Source organism: Barbus barbus, assembly GCF_936440315.1.
Source record: "Barbus barbus genome assembly, chromosome: 11".
NCBI classification, from domain to species: Eukaryota; Metazoa; Chordata; class Actinopteri; order Cypriniformes; family Cyprinidae; genus Barbus; species Barbus barbus.
The window spans coordinates 10,268,038-10,287,646 of NC_136739.1; the positions used below are offsets into that span (position 1 = coordinate 10,268,038).

The window sequence follows — 19,609 nt, forward strand, 5'->3', positions numbered from 1 at the left end:
TAACCTCCGTTACTCCGTTACGAGTACTGCATTGCTGGCCGTACTATGTAGCTGCTTGACTCAGTCGTCGCTTCAGTCAAAGTAACCTGAGGATCCTATGGCGAAATGCCCGCTTATATAGCCAGATGGCCCTGCCCATTCTGGCGGGCTTTGGCGGGATTCGTCGCCATAGGCTCATGCAGCTATGCCGAGCCATTGGTTCATTTTTAATTCACTGCAAGCAAAATTCAGTACTCGTATCTCAGGAAACCAAGGTTATGTTTGTAACCGAGTACATTCTTCTTTGGCCATATTAGCCTACACTTTCGTAATAGCATAAACAGGCTTTACTCCCTTCAAACTTTAACTGGAATTACACTGTTTCTGTCACTTCAACTTCCCGAACACATGAACACACACACAAAAATTTAATTTGTGTCTCTGTCTGCCTGATGAAAAAAATGCATTTAAAATAAGTTCATATTTTAGACAATGTACTTAATATTTGCATCATTAATGATTTATTTCATCCACCCGTGACCCACCTGCAATTAATCAGAATATATTTTTTTATTGCCCGACCCACCCGATCTGTGGATTATCCGCAGCGCCCGCGGATATAACCACCATCCACACATCACTATTGTGCATCCATAGATAGATGGATATATTCCATGGATGTGTGTTGTATGAAACCAAAGAGAAACAGTAACAAAAGATAAACAGTTATAAACCTCATGGATCCACACCAATAGGTGTCAGTACAAAGTTTAAACCTCTGAGATGAAGAAGTGCCTGCAGAACATACAACTTACTAAGTGCACCTTTAAAATCATTTAGCCAACTTTGCTAATAAAATATACAGTGGTACTGTGTGCCCATTCTGTTTAGTCAATTGTGGTTCAGTGGTCTTTCACATTCCATGCACTCCACAATGAGCATGCGGTGTGGTTGCCCTGGAGATGGCCACATATGAGAAAATGAGCTTTAATTGCTGGTGACATCTGTTTTTAAATACACTTTTAGAATCCAGACACATATTTCATGCATGCTAAAAACGCTCAAACACTAAAGGGCACTGGTCTGCTTGTTAAAACAAAATGGAGTTGAGAAATCCATCATTTCCCTTTAGCTAAGAAAGAGGAAAAATTCAATTGGCCAAGGGCTTGCCAAGATAATGTAGGGCAGCAGCAGTCAAATGCCACAGACCGCCGCAATAAGACATGAATAGACTTGATTCATTGTCAAAAGTAGTTTTTTTTTTCCATGTCATCTTAATACAAGTCAGCATTTCAGGTCGTTTAGATCCAAGTTGAATGCCAAATGTCCAATCTTTTTAAAAGTTACACACACAGACACATGCATGTCTGCCATCCCAACCACAGTATGAAACAACCAGCATACCCCAGACCTCAGCATTATTTCCTTAAAGAAATAGTGTACCTAAAATTCTGGTATTATTTACTCACCTTTCATTCTTCTTCGTCATTCTTTCTTCTGAAGCCATACAATCATTTTGTGTGGAACAGTCCAAAATATAGGATAGTAGGATATCCCTAAAATGTGGTCTTATTTACATATATTTGGAATATTGATATATAGCCACATTAACAAATTTTATTGTGTTTTCACAATTTTCGCATTTGGCCACAATAGCCATAGCTAAAAGAGCTGCATAAAAAACATTAAAAATTTCTCCTTTTGAGTTCCACAGATAAACAGCAGTCATGGGGAAATAATGGCAATTTTTGGAAAAGTGGTTGCTTTATGATGGGATATGAATGTGTGTGTTTTCCTGTCTGTACAATATGAAATCAGTCCTGATATGTCCTGCAGTGCAGCTCTATCCAAAGCTCTCATTTCCCTCGCCACATACTTTTAGGATACAAATTCCAAAATGTCAGACATTGGAGATTGTTAAATGCATCACAGAAGCCAATCTGAATGTTTGTATGTGTGTATGTATTTCCAAATATACCAAAACACTTTCCAAACATCATCATATGTTTTTAATTGAACCTCTGTTCATGTTACTATCGGTCTTTCAGGTTTTGTGAGATGCAATTTATTAGTTTTATTGATTTGTATCCCTTGCTCAAGGCACTACACATGTATCATGTTAAGAAACTCAAATGAGTCACATTAATGGTTTTCCAAGTGCAATGTGAATTAGTGATGTTACGTTCGTGAACGAATCGTTCTTTTTGAACGAATCTTTTAGGTGAACGAATCATTCTCGTTCACGTAATCCATTGACTCATATTTCTCGTTCACTGAAATTCCTCCCTCCACCGCAGCGCGCCGCTATTGCGCGCATGCGTAGCTCTGGACCGTTTCATCTGTCAAAGAATGACTAAACCTCGAGCCAATAGCCTTCGAGTATGATACGAGGACGGAGCATGTGATTTGTTGAATCTAGTGAACGAATACGCCCTTCATTGAGTTGCTTTGAGTTTGAAAGAGTCAAATGAACTGTTACATACATACATCTCGTCTCATTATTACGTTCGTCGTTCGAACAACTGGTTCTTTGTTTTATTTTTTTATATTATTGTTTTATTTATTTATTTATTTGTTTTATTTATCATTTTGTTTTATTTATTTATATTATTGTTGTTTTATGTTTGAACAGTTACATACTTTTAAATAAAAAAATATTTCATTATGTTAGTCATGTCATGCACTTTTGTTTGTTTAAAAACTGTGAAACAAAAAAATATGGCAGTATTGATTATTTGCGTCACGTCATCCCATCTCATTTGTGTCACGTGACTCACGTCAGCAAATAGCATTTCAGCTCGGGTTTAGAAGGGGCATGTAATTGGTTGGATCGAACGAACGAATATAATAGCATCATTGACCGAGATGGCTCTGTTTTGAGTCTGAACGAGAGAGAGATCTCCCGTTCGTGAACGAATTGAACGAACTGGTAGCTATACCCAGTTCGTTGACCGGGTAGGTCGGCCATTCTGTCAATCTAGTTCATCAATCAGCAGAAAGCGGATGCAAAGCACAGGTATCCGTACTGTGCACGCTTGTTTATATTCATATTTTACATACAGAATAACTCCTCGTTTAACATAATCTCAGATTTGAACGTGTAAATCTCTGCCTAAACAATTAAATGTTAACTAGCCTATGCAAACAAATAAAAAAACACTTGTGCATTGGTCATCCGAAAAGAGTGTAATTTAAAATATAAAAAGAGTAATGACTTTGATCACTTATTTAGACTTATTTTATTCATTTAATGAGAAGGGCACACTTTTTATTGAAGCCAAATCGGTTTTTATTTTGTAACAAGTAAATACGTTAGTTGAACAACACATTTTGCCGCACATGCTGACTTATTTGTGTAATATGGAAAAATGGTCACTGAACGAATTAGTGAACGAATCTGAACGAATCATTTTGGTGAACGAACGAAAAATGAACGAGTCTCTGGAAAGAATCAAAATTTCCACCACTAGAATGAGATCAAACAGCAGATTCCAAAGTCTGCAGTTTTTTGTGGTTCCTATGAACCATCTGCTCTCTGTTCACTTGCTGCCTCATACAATGACACTCTCTCTCACACACACACACACACACACACTTACATTTCATAGCAACCACTGTGTCCTCCAAAATACCATAGTTACTACAGTTATTGTAACTATAATAAAAATCTGGTATATTTTAAACTGTTTACTGCCATGTGAAATAAAAAAGAGAACTTTCAGAAGAAAATGTAAATGATGCTTACCAAGTACAAAACCTGCCACAATAGGGTGATTGCCAGGGCAATAATAGGTGGTTGCTAAGGTGTTAGGGTTAGTTGCAAAGAGGTGACTTACTTCTCTGAATCAAAAGAGTCCATGATAACCTGGGGTGCATTTCCCAAAAGCATTGTTAGCTAACTATGGTCACAAGTTCTGTCGTTACCAGCAATTCAGTGTATTCTGAAACCATAGCTCAAACAAACATTCGCAAATAGCATTGCAAACTTACATTGTTGGAACTACAGCTCTCAACCTGTAATTAGAAGCATAGTTTCTTGTTAGTAAGACCTGTGGGCTTAAATAAATGATGCTCTTGGGCACAATAAGCAAGATAAAGAGGTAGTACAATCTATATCATCCATGCCATTTAAAAAATAAAATAAAATAAGAGCCCTTTTTGACGAGTTTGCATGAGCATAAATGTGTAAGGGAACCCCGGAGTATGACGTAAAAGGGAACCTGTGATGAATCAAAACATCAAATAAAGCAAAATGGCAGGGAACAAAAAAAATAGTGAATTAGTCATCATCTGCCATGTTTATTACATCAGCATCTCAGAGATCTCAAATCAATTAATTTGAAATATAGACAGGGAAACATACCCCTGTCTCTAAATATGGTCTTTAGACCATAAATAAGTCTTTAGACAAAATTCTATACTTTTAAGTTATGAACCAAAGCAAGAACTGCACAAATCACATATGCTAAATTACTTATTTGGCTTCAGAATATTGGTTTCATTGTATACCAAAAGGCAGCAACTTTGGGACAGTATTAATTTTGTACTTAAAATAATCTTGTAACTTAAATATGAAATGTGAAAAGATTTATTCTTAAACTCTGAGGAAGCACTGGCACATTCAAACCCTAAACCTGAATTTGGGGCATTGTGAATTGCAGCACTAATTATTTTGACAGATAGTATATCTAAACCATACTGAACTTGGTTACTAATAGTAACGATGGTAAACTTTCATAAGGGCACTGAATCAGTTCTAACCTTATACATCTAAGGTGACATGGATCAGGTCGCGTGAAGCTGGCTCTGACAGCTTCTTTGTCTTTCTCTCCATTCTTAAAAGCTACAGTAAGCTCTTATTGGCAGTCAGCCGTATGGTTTACTGTGCCAAAGCTCCCGGTGTGCTCATTAATACACCAGCTGTATTCCACTCCAGCACAATCCCCCAAATACACACACTATTCACACATCTGAGTATAAAGTAAAGGCTGGCTGGTCCATGCCAGTGACTCAATCCAAACTCGACCATTGATGATTACACCAGTGACAGCCAGTGTTCTTAGTTGAGCAAGAGCATTTTCCACCCAGAGTGCTGGTCATTTTATTTGCTTCTCTGAGGAAGAGTGAAGCAGGAGTGAAACACCATATCACAGAAAGCCTTCTTCAGCAGTCCATGTTCCACAAACACACACTTGTTTTTGGTAGGAAACCAGCTGCATGTTACTTATCTGTAAGACATTTTCCCCTCAGGATTTCAACAAGAGGGTCTTTCTCTCTCTCTCTTAGAATGGATAGTTTTCCCAGATGTTCCCAGAAAGCAAAATATATATGAGGGTTTTGGCAGAGTTTGTCAATGGGGAGCCCATTTCTCTCTCTAGCCAGACATGAGGAGGGTGATATCATTGCAAACCATCTCAAACACATCTCAGTGTTTTTTAAAACACCCTGAGAGAAGAAGCAGAGATTTACAACCCTCTCTACATATCAGTCCACCTGCTAAGAGCCTTCATGTCTCATTTAGAGCTAATACATAACAATACCTGTATGATTTGTTGATTGACTCTTATTGAAAGTGACGTGACATACAGCCAAGTATGGAGACCCATACTCGGAATTCGTGCTCTGCATTTATCCCATCCAAAGTGCACACACACAGCAGTGAACACACACACACACCGTGAACACACACCCGGAGCAGTGGGCAGCCATTTCTGCTGCGGCGCCCGGGGAGCAGTTGGGAGTTCGGTGCCTTGCTCAAGGGCACCTCAGTCGTGGTATTGAGGGTGGAGAGAGCGCTGGACATTCACTCCCCCCACCTACAATCCCTGCCGGCCTGAGACTCGAACCCGCAACCTTTGGATTACAAGTCCGAATCTCTAACCATTAGGCCACGACTTCCCCACAGGGTTTGGTATGCTTTGGAAGCACTGAGAAACATTGTACCTGTCAGTACAAATTACACCCTATTTAGACAAAAACTGCCCACATGTAAGTATAAATCCCCTGTTGAAAAAAACAGCATACACAATGCTGGTTAGGTATGTTCTTCCATTACACGCCAATCAAAAATCAAAATCAAAAATGCCATCAAACACTGTATAAAGACGCGAACGATATACTTGTGAAATAAAAATAAACAAACACAATGCACACGTCATAATCCCATAGGAGGCAAACAATTATGTAGGCCTACATAAATTAAACCATATTATCAAGTAATAATCTTACAAATCAGCAACAGCCCTGACAGTAAACTGCTGACTCGTTCTATTTATAACGTACTGACACAAAGTTCAAATGATTTGCAATGCTTTGTCGCATCCAGTGTAGATACTATGTGACAGCAAAAACGTGGCTCGTTGGCGCATCACCACCTCGGGTGTGCATTATTTTTCTAATAATTCAACAGTGTGTCGTCAATTATTCCTTACTTTAGCATTTTAGAATATCCCAAAACCGTGCCTTAAATTATAACCAAAGCTGATTGTATGAACTTGAGTCCAAGTTTAAAAACTCTATGTACCGCTACATTGTGAACATACGGTCTGTATGAACCACTAACTTACACTTACACTAACTTAACTGGTTTTGCGAGAGGAAGCAAATATCTTTTGTGAGAGAATGCAAAAGTTTTGCGAGGGAACACAAAATATCTTTGCGAGGGAACACAAAATATCTTTACGAGGGAACGCAAAAGTTCTGCGAGGGAACGCAAATATCTTTGTGAGAGAATGCAAAAGTTTTGCTTGGAAACGCAAAGTTTCTTGAGGCAAATGTAAAAAAAAATTTCCACCCACCCTGATTTTTTTTCCACCACCATGTCCCTTTAGGGGCTCCGTACACTTCAGAGGTTACATCGCTGAGAATATGTGACTGGAGTCATGGAAATAGAATTTTGTAAACTACAAACACCATAATTGTTGGAAATTTGAAAAACTCACTCCTGACAGCATGGTTTATCTGTTTTCTGGGATTTTATAAACACAGGCTGTTTATAGATTCAGTGTGCTGCTGAAGAGTGCCAAGAAATAGTTGTCCACGTCCACATACAGTACATGCTCGCTCACTGCTAAGGTCATTGTTTATCGCCTTCAGCTGGGTCGTCACTCCAGTGGGCAAAAGAGAGCCATGACCCTAGAATAACATATACAAAACCATGCAAACGCAACACGCTGAAGCCACAATGCTTCACATTAAAACATGCTTACTCTGTTAGCTTGGTTAGCTGGTCTTCCAAACTGGTCTGGCACTTGTCAGTTTGGCCAGGCTGCGAAACCAGCTAGACCATGGTAAACCAGCCACAGGTTCTGTCTGGTTCAGTTCCCTGCAAAAATCCTCCTCCCCTTATTACATATGGAGATGTACTTAAGTCCTACTTAAGTGGGTAAAAAAGCACTCTAAATTTTGTTAACTGCATAAAATATAGATTTAAACTATAATGCAGTTTCATTGAATTGCAGTTAACATACAAATATGTGTCAGAAAACATGTTTGCTTGGTAAATTCTTTTAAAGTATATTATTTTTAAGTACTCATTCTAAAAGTATGCTAAAGTACTTATTTTTCATGGGCAGCCATTGATTGGAGCTCCACGCTCACAGACATCCTCCATCAAGCATCACTGTGTTTATATCTCTCTGTCCACTCGCCTCTCTCCCATTGAAATATAACGCTCTAAAAGCATTAGCCAAGCAGCTCTTCTTGCACCAAGCAGTCTGTTTGCCTTAGCTGGCTTACCCTACACATTCATCTGCATATATGTGTGTGTGTGTGTGTGTGTGTGTGTGTGAGAGAGAGTGTGTGTGTGTGTGAGTGTGATTGTGTGTGTGTGTGCTGAACACAGCAGTCTCCTGTCCTGCAGTGCTGAACTCTCAGTGCAGAACACAATTTCATCTCAACAACAGAGCACTCAAACATTACTGTACCCGAAAGAACACAAGTAGTCTGCATTACACTGCAGGGTGAAGAAATTACCATGTGCAAAATAAGAGAAACTGCACTTTTACATTTTCTTAAGAAAATGAGAGCAGTGCTTGTCTGCAAGAGTCCCAGGACAATGCTACAAAGTTGTGGGTGGCTGTCAGTGCATTGCAATGGAGTCGCTATAGTGGTCTGAAGGGTTTTAAAGTTGGCATAAAATAAAAATGTAGTTTTTAAAGGCATGTTATTTATTGTGAACAAATTGTCCAAGCATTTTTTATGATCTCGTAATTTTAATCAAACTGTCATAACTCAATCTTCAGGTGAATTGACAGACTGATGACATATGCTGGACTTCTCCAATCGTTTAGTCTGCTTAAACTCTGCCGCTTTCTTACCATCGACGGTAAGCTCACATACAGATCTGCCTCCATGCAATCAACAACCGATGAGCAGAACCAAGTTCCTGCACTACATTTTTTATTTTTCCATTATCTGTTTCTCTCAGATGTATGTCAAAATACAGAAGAAAAAAACTGCTGCTACATCGGTTTCATCGCAACTCAAAGTTGTTAAGGTGTTGTGGGTAGTTGCTACACACTTAAATCTATGGGTTCTTTATTGACATTGATGGTTTTGTGAAGAACATTCATTCCACAAAAATGTCTTTATAGCGGAAAAAGGGTTTTCAGATTTATATGGGGAAATCAAAATGGGTCTTGTGTTAACTACAAAAACACCCATTTGCAAACTTTATTTTTAAGAGGGTGTTTGCTAGGTCACTGCTAGTGTCTAAGATGGTTGCTTACCAATTAACTACTTAGTAAATCTGCTTCTAAAATTAATCTTTTACAAACTGTATGTCTGATCACTTAGAATAATGGTAGTGCCGTAAAGGGATAGTGGTAACACTTTAGAATACTGATCCACTAATGCACTATTAACACTGTAGTAACTACTATTACCTAGCAAGAATAGCGCAGAAGTAATAGCGCTCATTTGCCCGTAAGAACTCTGTTCATCTCCGGAACACAAATTAAGAGCTCTCTGACCCTCCCACAGATAGCAACATAATTATCACTGTCAAGGTCCAGAAACGTAGCAAGGAAATCGGTAAAATAATCCATGTGACATCAGGGGTTCAACTGTAATTTTACGAAGCTATGAGAATATTTTTTGTATGCAAAGTAAACAGAACTAGCTTCTTAAAATTACGGTTGAACCCCTGATGTCACATGGATTATTTTGGATACCGATCTCTTTCCTGCGTTTCTGTGCGTTGATCGTGGTAATTACATTGCTGTCTATGGAGGGTCAGAGAGCTTCATTTGTGTTCCGAAGATGAACGAAGGTCTTACGGGTTTAGAATGACATGAGGGTGAGTAATTAATAACAGAGTTTTCATTTTTGGGTGAACTATCCCTTTAACAAGGCCCATGATTTGAGGAATGTGCATATCATATGTGCATGTGCATGTCCTTTATGTCCATATCATAAATGGGTCAAAGTTTAAATGTTCGTAGTTCAAATTCAAGTACGGTATATCTAAGCAAATGCCACTAATGACCGACTGCAATGACTGACTCTCTAGTTCTCATTGCCTCGGTCTCTCAAATCATCTCTCTCTTGGTTAGCAGTAGATTAAATATGCATGAGCACTCTCTGGTTCCCTGCATGAATCCTCATGGAGCCTGTGGCCATGTGAGCGTGTGCGTCCTGCCTAGGTGAGGTTAGATCATGGTACCCCCCACCCGGTGAAAACAATAAAGAAGGAATCATGTTATTTCCACTGGAACAGTTTCAATAGGCGTTTTAATTTCCTCTTTCTATCAAAGCTGTGCACCCTTCAGAGAAACCTGGCAGACACAGATCTCATATGAGATGTTTCTTTCTTATGGATGTCTATTTAATATCTCAACTGCTTCAACTAGACATGGAGATTAAATGAATGGAGACATTTTGATTAAATTCTACTGATTCTCAGACTTTCTCCTGAGAAAGAGACCCTAGTAACCTTATGTACCTGCTCTTTAGTTTCATAAGAGATCTCAACGGTGTCTCAAACTGAGCTCAGATGTGGATGTTATCAATCAAAGATTGATAATAAAAGCTAGATATCTCAATAGGACCTTTTCTCTTGAAATTATTCCAAGATCAAGTGATCTGAATGTTCCTATTCATATTAATTGTGTAATCTGGCTATATTTCAACATTTGCCTCATTTGTGCCTATTTTTATTTTTACTGAAGCACTAAGGAGAAACATCTTAGACAAAGATAAGACCTAAACAAACGAGAACTTAACAGAGCTGTGAAAAAGCAACTTCTGAGCAAAAAACATATTTGTGTCTGTTCAAATGAAGATGTTTGAATGCTTTTCATTTGTCTGATGGAAGCTAGATCTACTTAGAAGCTTATGGTGGAGAGTGGGGAGAAAAAATGTGAAATGGGTATTACAGTGCATTTCACAAACCATTTATGTTTGGAGTAGAACTGCAGGACTGTGCTTACATCTTAATGCTTCTTTTCAAGATCAATGGGGAGCAATTGAGAAGCAGTTTCAAAGGGCTGGGTGTCTCATTTCATTAAGCAACATAAATCATGAAAGCGTAGATATGCTCTCAAACTGCTCTGTAATAAAGTTGATTGATTAAGATTAATCAAAATGTCAAATCCAGCAGAAACAGTTAGAGCAGGTGTTCTGATGAAGTGTAAAATACATCCAAAATCAACTTTTTTTCCACCTGAACCCCTAGTAGATAGTTTTCTGCATTTAAGTGAAGAATATTGTTCTATTTAGCAGCAGATATATACTTTGTAAAATAAAGGTCCTAACTATAACTAAGGCTTCCACAGGATACATTTACATATCATAGCAGAACACAAGTTTCATACAATTTCCACAAGAATTGTTTAATTCTCTAGTTTCAATCTATGTACACAGTCAAGACTTTACACATTTCAGACATCAAAACGCTGATCTAAAGAACATACAATGCAACAACAACTCTATACAGCAAAAAGTGTTTCTTGAGAAGAAGAGAGTCTTATCCATAAGAAAACCAAAATCACAAATGAGATCTCTTTAATATATCAGTAAGATGAGACTAAAATATGAGTGAGAAATTGTTATTTTTCACAGAGTAGGATTGGCCTTTTCACACTGCATTTAACCCCAGGTTACTGTCGCTCTAGAAGATCCTGCTTTTAACCCTGGGTAGAGAGTTTTACCTTTGTAATTCAGGAGGGCGAATCATAACATGGGGTTATGAAACCCTCAAACTTTGTACAGTCACAGGAACCCTGTGTGCTGTAAAACAGCCTGCATGTCAACATTTTTTCTCACTGATGCAAAAGCGCAACACAAGCTGGTTATTTAAACCACCCATGTGCTGCATTTATCCAGTCATACCTGTTGACGCTGCAAATATGCAAGTAACGTTAACCCAGAGTTTAGGATGACCCAGGGTTAACCATTTAAAGTGTGAAACACCCTTATAGGGTTAAACCGGGCTTAAGCATAATGTGATAAATTGTATGCATTCTTAAGCCAATTAGAGCTGTTATGAAGTCATTTTCTTAGCTCTAGTGAGTACCTGTTGAGCATCTCAGGTGATTGGTTCAAAATGAATGCAATGAATGGAACATTGAAATGTATTTTACCGTTTAATCAGTGCACACATCACCTTTGGTCTGATTTATCATTGGGCCTTTTAAAGGCCTGCAGGTGAGAAATGTAGTTGAAATTTGCATGTGTAATCTGCCATTGTACATTAGGAATAAGCAGAATTAGCTGTTGGAATGGCGAGTGGAGCAGCATCTTTATCAGTGGAGCACAGTTGCAGACTCACATGCCTCCAGGGAATAGTTCCCTCAATCCATCTAAAAGCCTCATTCAAAGCCGAGGATCAGCTAATGAGATCTGACTCCATTAGCCTGCAGTGCTAAGTGTCCGTCCACGCTTACATAGCGCAGGAACAGACTGCGGAAATGGGGATCCTTCTCACTAAAGCCCATCTCCCTCAACGTCATATCATGACTCTATAATCCACTCGAATCTGCTCTCACTCGCGCTATAAACCCACTGCCTCTAACCGGCCAATTAGCCATCTGCCACACTACAACTGTGTGTGTGTGTGTGTGTGTTGGGGTTAGGGGTTACTTATAGCTCTAGTTAAGGGCAAACTAAAAAGCTAAAATTGTCCCCAGAAGTGAATTAAAATCTCCTGGACACTTCCTCATTTGGCAAACTTTTGGTAAGTGTGTGTAATTACTTAACAATGTGTGTGTGATTCCTTATACAGTTTGTGGACAAATGTATCCCCAGAAGTGAGTTTGGGGATGTCCTGATTTAGAAGAAAATGTGGGTGAGGTTTGTGTTTGGTTAGTCTGAAGTCATAATTGTGATCTTTATATAAAACAATTGAAGTCTAGTATGTGTTAGCTAGACAAAAGTGTGTGTGTGTGTGTGTGTGTGTGTGTGTGAAAGAGAGATGGAGAGAGGTAAAGACATTAAAGGGATGGAAAATGCAAACTGGAAAACAGAAAACCACAAGAAATGAAAGGCAGAAGAGGTGATGTGCCAGACAGAAACATGCTGGCTGTCATTTGAGTGTATTGTGTGTGTGCTGATGCTGGAGCATCATGCTCTATTGTTCTACCTCACACTGGAGCCCACGAGTGGGGCACAGACAGCGTGGTGTGGGGGATAGGGGTGTTCACACATACACGCACAAACACACACACTTTGGCAGGAAGCCAAGGCTTTTTCCAGCACCGGCTGTGCGCGTCTCGTACTGTGTGTCAGTCTAATCAGGCTGAATCATGCTGTGGCATTGTAGGATTTTATCTGCAGTTTCCAGCCTTGTCTCATGCACACATGAACAGATATAGAATCATTCAAGCAAAGCATGTATATTAAAATTTAGGTTTGAAAAGAGAGTATATTTTCATGACAGTGTTTCTTAAAATAGTCCCTTATATGTTAAATTAAAAGTTATCTCTGAAATAGTAATACATGCATTCAATTACAAAAGCTTTTACATTGTTAAAAAATATATTTAAAATAAATGCTGTTATTTTGAATTTTCTATGCAATAAAAACAATTTGAAAAATTAAGCCGCAAAATTGTTTCAACATTAATAATAATGAAAATTGTTTCTTGAGCACCATATCAAATGACTATGTTTTAAATTGTAATGATATTTCCCACTATGATGGTTTTTGACAATAAAAAAATTGGTGAGCATAAGAGACTTCTTTTGAAAACATAAAAAAATCTTAAAATTGAAATCGCAACCCACACTTTATCATTGGAATGTATATCACATTACAAAATAATTATGCTGCTATTCTTCTCTTGTATATTTACAGCAAACAGCACAGGTCATTATGTCAATAGCAGCATTATAACAGTGACTGGCCAACTGGCGAGTACACTTTATTTACTTGCCAAAGCCAATTTCCACTTTTCCCTTCTGACTACACTGAGTGGAAACAGATCCAGATCTGCCAAAAACCAAACCAGGACTGCACCATCAGGACAGCATCATGTTTAGAGGATAAAGGCTGATTCATGAATGCTTTAAGACCAAATCATATGGTAAGAGGCTTCAAAACATATTTAATACCAGGAGATACCATCCCTGCAATTCTTTAACTGTTTTATTGCCCTGAATAAATGCATACTCTCCATGAGAAAAAGAAAGGAGAGTATGCTCATATGGTCTGCATATGATTACAGTGTGTATCCATATCACTCGCAGAGGAAATCAGTCCTCAGGGCAACACCATCAAACAGCTGCCCACAACAGACTGTTCAAATACACACAGATTCTCACACAACCCAGTGTCTTTAATTCTCATTAGCTCTCCCTCATAGCTAAGCTCTTGCACTTTGCTCACACTACGCAGAAATCCAATTTGATTTTCAAATCTAAATTTCCAAAATGTTTAGGTCAGAACAGTTATATTGGGTGTGAGTTGAAAATGTGACAGTCATTCAGGATGTTTTGTCATAGTTTTCCAATAATAATTTTTACTTTAGTGAAAAGTACAACAACACTTTTTTGTCCATTACTGCCACAGGTTTATCATAAATCTTTCCTGCTACTGGCACATATTTGCCAAAGGTTTGCCAAAAAAAAATTGTCAGTAATGGCAAAATGCTCATTGTTGCTAAAGGTTATCAAAGTTCTCGTCACAAATCAAGGTTTGACTGTCTGCACTGATGAAAGCAGATCATTTGTTCATTCAGTTTAGTCAATATCTGGTGTTTCTACATCAGTTGCCTTAGTTATGATGTAAGCGTCAGTACAATGTCAAGAGACGTAAGAGAGCATGACATAAACTACAGAGGCACATCAACAACATAAGCATAACAGACATGCATGCTTATATGAACTCTATCGCAATTCATTACACAGTGAAAGCTACGATGTTACGGTCTGGACCGACTTTTTACTTTCAAAAATCCGGAAATTCATTTTTAATCGGATTTCAAACCACATATAAATGAGGTTTGGATCAATTTAGTAAAAAAACACTTTTTTTTCAGTTTCAGTTCAGACAACAAACAACTAAATCGATTTGAGTTGGATGCGCCAAGAAATCAGATCTTTGCTGCATGCAGAACAAAGCCTTCACTAAACCCTGTCAAAACCAATGCAACACTTCCAGACAGGATTAGCAAATAATCTTCTTCATGGCCCTTAAAGCCTGGCCTACCTCCACCCAATGTATTGATCAGGTGATTGATTATGTAATGAATTAATAACCGCTTTTACAGAAGACAATAGAACACAGATGCTTTACAAAAACAATCGCTCATTTCATCAATGCATGATTTGCCTCATCTGATTTTGTGAGCCAGTTTTACACAGTCATATAATGTTTAATAAGCAGTGCTAAAGAGGACTTCAGAAGGAAGTAACAGCTTATAACAGGAAGGATAACAAAGGAGGGGTGCAAATATGACAATCAACAATTATTATGAGAGGAGAGAGGTCGTTCTCTAGTTTCTCAGCAACTAACTTCTTTATACCAAGAATATGAACCAAATCAATGTACTCAGAACTGTAGTGACTCATATTCATGTGTTCACAGGGTCAGGGAACAGTTATCTAATAATAAAGAGCCACACTTGTGAAAAAGCAAAGTTAATTGTATTGATTGTGCACTTGTAGTGTACTTCAAACCTTAAAAGTGTGTTGTTAAAAAAACTGCACTTGCAAATAATTTAATAGTAATGATTTAATGTTATTAAAATGTTAAATATAATGTTAAATTAGTACATTTTAAATAATTGTTTCAATAATATTTTGTCATAATTTTAAGAAGTACATTAATTTTGACATAATATGCTTAATAATAATTTAAACTGTAGCATGATATTCAATTATAATATTTAAAGTGAATAGCAACTTTTTGACTGGAAATGTGTAACTATTTAAATACATGACATACAAGATTCAAATGACTTTAAATGGTTAACTAAAGATTTAAGTTAATCTTAAATAAGTACATTCAATAGTACACTTTTTTCATAAACAATAGAAATAATTATGAAATTACAAGAAAAGATGTACTTACAAAAGCACTCAAAATAGAACCTAAATTAAACTATAAACTGTTCATTTGGTTGTAATATATTCCAATATAAAGTATATTCTTTTAAATTTATTTCCATAATAAAAACTCTGTTTGAAAGTGTGCTAAAGCGTGCTTATTTTTCACAAGGGCACATAGTTCTGTGTTGGTATAGAAGTTAATCTAACCATAAATACTGAATACACATGCAGCGTGTGAGCCATATGTGGCTGAAGGTATAAAACCCTCTTCAGATCGCTGAGTGTGGCGCTTGTGAATGGATTACTGTTCACTCAGCCACGTAACGTCTTTTCTCTAGGAGGGCAAACACCCACTACAACTGGACGTGGCAGAAGAGAGAGGATTTATGGTCCCATTCACTCAGTCCCTCTCTTCCTCCATTATAACCATAACCTCCAGTCTTTTTGTTGGCCCCAGGGGCACGGGCTGCCCGGATCTATCTGTATATCTATTGATGACGGCCAAAGGCTGTGTTCAGCAAGCAGATGTCCTTTCTTCCACTGGGTAAAACCACAGTAAAAACCCCTCTGCTCTTTGATACCTCACCCAGACCTCCAAACATCTGCAAATAATTGGCATTGGAGATCTCAAAACCAATGCTCTGCACAACTCAACAATGTCTTTATGATCAGGCCTAAAAATAGCCTGCTTTGTTCTTCACTTGCTCTGAAGTTCTAGGTGAGAAAAAGACTGAGTATTGCTTATACATTGCCATGGCACTGATGGTGAACTATTTGTGCTACAGACATGAGCGATATCTAAATCGTCCAGCTTGTTGAGGAAGTTTGCTATTACTTTGTGATTGGATTTACGTACAAAGCAGATGAAATAAAAATACCATTGACATTGATGGAGGAATACCAGAATATCCAAAACAATCCCATGGTAATTTGTAACTATATTACATTTTGGTGAAACGGTGGCTAGTTTACACCCCAGTCATGGTTATTTTTAGGAGTGGACCTTCATGCTTTATGTTTTTCCAAAAATTGTTTTCATATGATTCACATTGCACAAATTCATACAAATTCGGCACCTCATAAAATAACTATGCTTTCCCATGAAATCAGGTTGGAATATTATAGAGACTTTGTTGTGGTCACCTTGAACACACTATCAACCACAAAACAACACCCTGGCAGCCACCAGCAGCACTTTATTATGGCAGCAAGCTCTGCAAAACCATGAAAGAGAACCTTCAGAAAATGCAAAAATCTGTTTCAATCTGTCAACATTTCCACACTTCCAACATCCGTGAGTACCAACTATTATTCTTTCTGTAGTGTGTGGGTTTTTTTCTGAACCTCTTTGTTATTTATCAGCTTGTGCTTGCAAATATGACCTTCAGCTCAAAAACTGAGATAATTCAAACACTTCCTCCAAAGAACCTCACCTTGAACCACACTCACATTCAAAAGACAGAAATAAAGGCAGCACCACTGTAACAAATGGGGGAAAAAAAGTTTGTGATTTGCGTTATGCAGTGTGTGTAGATGTGTGTTCTGTTTGTGTGTGTGTGAGAGAGAGTGAGTGTAGTGTACCAGAATCCTGACCTATAGCCCGCTGTGTAAAGCTGCAGGGTTTATGCATCACTCCTCAGCAGGGGTCTTACAGCCTTGGACCACTTACTTAAACATTAGCATTTCTACCAGCCATTTCCTCTCTGTAATCTCCAGAAACACTGCACATGATATGAGTTCTTGCCTCTATTCTGACCCCGTACGTCAACGGTGACAACTGCACTCAACTCAACATACACATAAATATTTATGTCCACTTTGCAAAGACAATAAGAGCAACATAAATGGTTGAAATACAAGGAATTTGCTTGTTATAAATGGGCATGTGGCAATAATTACAGAATCTTAGTCTGACTTCATTGACTAATCTTTCAAAGACCAAGATCTTACAGAAAAGGCTGATTTCTAAGCAATTTAGCTAAAGCCTCCCTCAAACTGGGGAAAAGCACACATCCCAGAAAAAAACTTTGTGCCACTTCCAACACTCACAAGCAATGAGCTTTTAGATAAATGACCCATTAAACAGAGGTGTGTTTGTAATTAGCTTCTTTCCAATCACTGTCTCATGAGCCCAGCATGAAGCCCAGTTAAGTACACACAAGTGACAGTGATTTGACACTAAGTCAGACCTAATATATGGCAACGAACCAGCCATTGTGTCTACTGCAGCATACACATTGATAACCACAATCCTGAGAAATAATGCATGAGAAGTTATCAAGTAGTTATATGGTGCTGTTCAAGAGATATGGCTGGGCTTTCAGACTAGGGCTAAAGCTCATTATAGCTGTCAATCCAAACAGGATAACGGTACTAATGCTCGGCATCCTAATCACGCATACTGCACATCAAACATCCTTAAATCACATAATGCCATAATTTATCCCATTAGTTTCTATTTAACTTCGGCTTTCATCTTTTTCCTCAACCTCCTTTTGAGTTTCTTAAAAGGTCTATATCTAAATGCAGTTTCAATTTAGTGTGCTTCACAAACAAAAACTGCATTGCCAAAACAGCGCCAAATAAACGAAATAAAATCAAATAACAAAACTGAATAAACGAGAAAAAAAAAAAACAATTAAAAAAAGAAAATTGAATAAAATATTATTAAATAACTATGAAAATAAATACAATGAGCACTTGGTAAATTAAAGAGGAATAGCCTACATTGAACTTAAGTTAACCGTCATGAAGAAAGGATGAAAAATAAGACTAAGTGCGCCAATATGAGCAAGCGTTTCTTCAGAGATCACGGTCTCTCCATCTCTCCTCTCATCGTACCTGTTTTGAAAAAGGCATCCGTGTCTGAATCACTGGGTCCGTCCTCCGCCGCTTCAGCAGAACTCATCTTTCCTCTTAGATCTCACAGTTCAAGATAACGGGAAATATATCCAGATTCAGCGCTCCATCATCTCTATATTTCTGTGTTTTGATGCCACAGCCCTCGATCAGAGCGACAAAGCACAGCTCTGCATTGCCTTCTATTGTCTCCAGATGCGCCTCTCCTCCTTAGATCGCTCTTTTCGCTTCTTATGAGTCGGTTCTTTTGAACCAGTTCACCAATTGGACTGATCGATTCTTTCGCGAAAAGGTCTGATCCGGTCGGAGCGGTTCTCAAAAGCATCGAATTGTTGTTTTGGTCTGTCCGACTCGAACTGAGTCAAGTGCCGCTGAACATGATCCAATTGCTCGGGTTGATCAATGGGGCGCAAAGTAAGCGCCCCATTGAATAGAGTTAAGAAATAGCCGAATTTGTGCAGGAAACAACTTATGCGTGGTGTAACAGCATCACACAAAGGGCAAAGAGATTGCAAAACATTGTAACTAACTATTAGAAACATGACGCTTAGGTAGGCTATTTCTGCAAATAGCTTAAGAGAATTAGCATTTGTCACAGCGGTATTTTCAATTTGCAAAGAAAAGCAAATTAAACAGGACTTAATGTTAATCTAATTTAGTGCGGGGCAGCAAAGTGAAAAAAAACACAAGACTGTAGGCCAACGTGAATTAATGTAGGCTGGCTTAATAAAACAGAATAAACAATTGCGTTGCATACATTGGCAGGTATTGTTTAAAGATTTTAAAATGTTCACTTGACACTTGGGTACGGGTGTGACGTAAAAGTACCGATTAATCTTTTCTTGAATCTCTCCATTTAAATGAACTGTTCAAAAGAACCGATTCGCGGAAATGAGTCGGACTAGCTCAACACAAAGCGGCGCGCCAGCCTGAGTGTGTCAGACGGGATGCAGCGCGAGAAGAAGGGAAATGTGTGTGTGTGTGTGTGTACCCTCCCTCTGTGAAATATCACGCCCCCTGCACTCTTCGGGCTATTGATGAGAACTTGTATTTTCATAATAAATAGGAAGCACGAGTGCACGTGTGGTTTGTGTTGTACACACACGTTCATATGCGCTGTTACTTTAAAAAAATAAAATGTCTATACTGCATTAATGACATTAATGGTATGGCTCTTATTACTTCATGGGCAATACTAGCTAATAATGGGGAAATAATGTAATTTCATTTGAAGGAATTTAGTTTTTGTTTTGTTTTTTGATGTAGGATTAATATTTCAAATA

General features: G+C 38.1%; 1 protein-coding gene across 2 annotated transcripts in view; it reads right to left on the bottom strand.

Moving 5' to 3' along the window:
* LOC306876618 (kalirin-like) overlaps positions 1 to 18,516 on the bottom strand; it is a gene marked incomplete at its 3' end in the record, with an annotated part of 270,920 nt that extends 252,404 nt beyond the window's left edge. For both annotated transcript variants that reach the window (XM_079427930.1, XM_079427929.1), the window contains exon 1: positions 18,309 to 18,516. In XM_079427930.1, coding sequence (XP_079284056.1) covers positions 18,309 to 18,375 — 67 coding nt within the window. In that variant the 5' untranslated portion in view covers positions 18,376 to 18,516. The remainder of the gene's footprint in view (positions 1 to 18,308) is intronic.
* Positions 18,517 to 19,609: the final 1,093 nt, after the last annotated feature.